At 44.9% G+C, this 1,626-nt stretch overlaps 1 protein-coding gene across 1 annotated transcript; it reads left to right on the top strand.

The window, feature by feature from the left end:
* The first annotated feature begins 375 nt into the window (after positions 1–375).
* Positions 376–1,317, top strand: LOC100466838 (olfactory receptor 2A1/2A42). The gene has a single exon (XM_034648599.1). It carries the CDS (start codon positions 376–378, stop codon positions 1,315–1,317), a length of 942 nt encoding a protein of 313 aa, XP_034504490.1.
* The last annotated feature ends 309 nt before the right edge of the window (positions 1,318–1,626 follow it).

Below are 1,626 nucleotides of genomic sequence, written 5' to 3' on the forward strand. Positions count from 1 at the left end.
ATTATTTCTACTATACAGTAATTCTCTTACAGATTTGTACATATGTAGCTCTGAGACAATCCATATTTCATCACTGTGTCAATGGCGCAACATAGGTAATCACTGGTGACATATCCCCCTTCTAAAAAACTAGATGTCAGATTAAGAATTTAGCTTAAAGTCAGACTCTTCATTCAAATTTGTTTAAATAGGTAAATCAATCTTTTTCTTTTTTCTTTTTTCTTTTCTTTCCTTCCTTCCTTTATAATTCAGTAAGTTTTCAAAGTTGTTAACTAATAATTTTGCACACACCAAAAATTTATGAAACAATAAATAAATGAGGTGTTTTAAAATAACTGTGTCACATAGCTAATTGGTTCTCTCCTTAATAGTAAAATGGAAAAAAATCAAACAATGGTTACAGAATTCATCCTACTGGGATTTCGTCTTGGTCCGAAGATTCACATATTCCTTTTTGGGCTCTTCTCCCTGTTCTACGCCTGCACCCTGCTGGGGAACGGGCTCATCCTGGGGCTCATCTCACTGGACTGCAGACTGCACACCCCCATGTACTTCTTCCTCTCCCACCTGGCCATCGTCGACATAGCCTATGCCTGCAACACGGTGCCCCAGATGCTGGTGAACTTGCTGAAGCCAGGCAAGCCCATCTCCTTCGCTGGCTGCTTGACACAGACCTTTCTCTTCTTGGCTTTTGCTCATACAGAATGTCTTCTCCTGGTGGTGATGTCCTATGATCGGTATGTGGCCATCTGCCACCCCCTCCGATATTCTGCCGTCGTGAGCTGGAGGGTCTGTGTAACCCTGGTGCTGACTTCCTGGGCATGTGGCTCCCTGCTGGCCCTGGTCCACGTGAGCCTCATCCTGAGGCTGCCCTTCTGTGGGCCTCATGAAATCAACCACTTCTTCTGTGAAATCCTGTCTGTCCTCAAGCTGGCCTGTGCTGACACGAGGCTCAACCAAGTGGTCATTTTTGTGGCTTCTGTGTTTATCTTAGTCGGGCCCCTCTGCTTGGTGCTGGTGTCCTACTCGCGCATCCTGTTTGCCATCCTGAGGATCCAGTCCGGGGAGGGCCGCAGGAAGGCCTTCTCCACCTGCTCCTCCCACCTCTGTGTGGTGGGGCTCTTCTTTGGCAGCGCCATTGTCATGTACATGGCCCCCAAATCCCGCCACCCCGAGGAGCAGCAGAAGATCCTTTTCTTGTTTTACAGCCTTTTCAACCCTCTGCTGAACCCTCTGATCTACAGCCTGAGGAACGCAGAGGTCAAGGGCGCCCTGAGAAGAACAATGTGCAAGGAAGGTCATTCCCAGTTGGAGTGACATTGGAATCACCAGCCTCAGTGTTTGCTGCCTAAATCCAGAAAATTTCACTGCTCTCATCTTAGATGTGCCTAAAGAACACAAGAGCAAGCCTTCCCTCTTCCTTTGAATGAAAAGATTTAGATACGTTCCATTCATTGATCATCTTGCAAAGTGTCATTTTATCAGATATGATTTTTTTATTGCTCATTGAATTTAGTATCTGTGAAATTAAAATTGTTTTAATTCATTTTCTAGGTCCCAGAAGTTGAATACATTCCATCTACCTCTCTAACCTAAGGATTTAAACTCTCTAAATGCGTATATCAT

The sequence above is a fragment of the Ailuropoda melanoleuca genome, chromosome 1 (assembly GCF_002007445.2).
Source record: "Ailuropoda melanoleuca isolate Jingjing chromosome 1, ASM200744v2, whole genome shotgun sequence".
NCBI classification, from domain to species: Eukaryota; Metazoa; Chordata; class Mammalia; order Carnivora; family Ursidae; genus Ailuropoda; species Ailuropoda melanoleuca.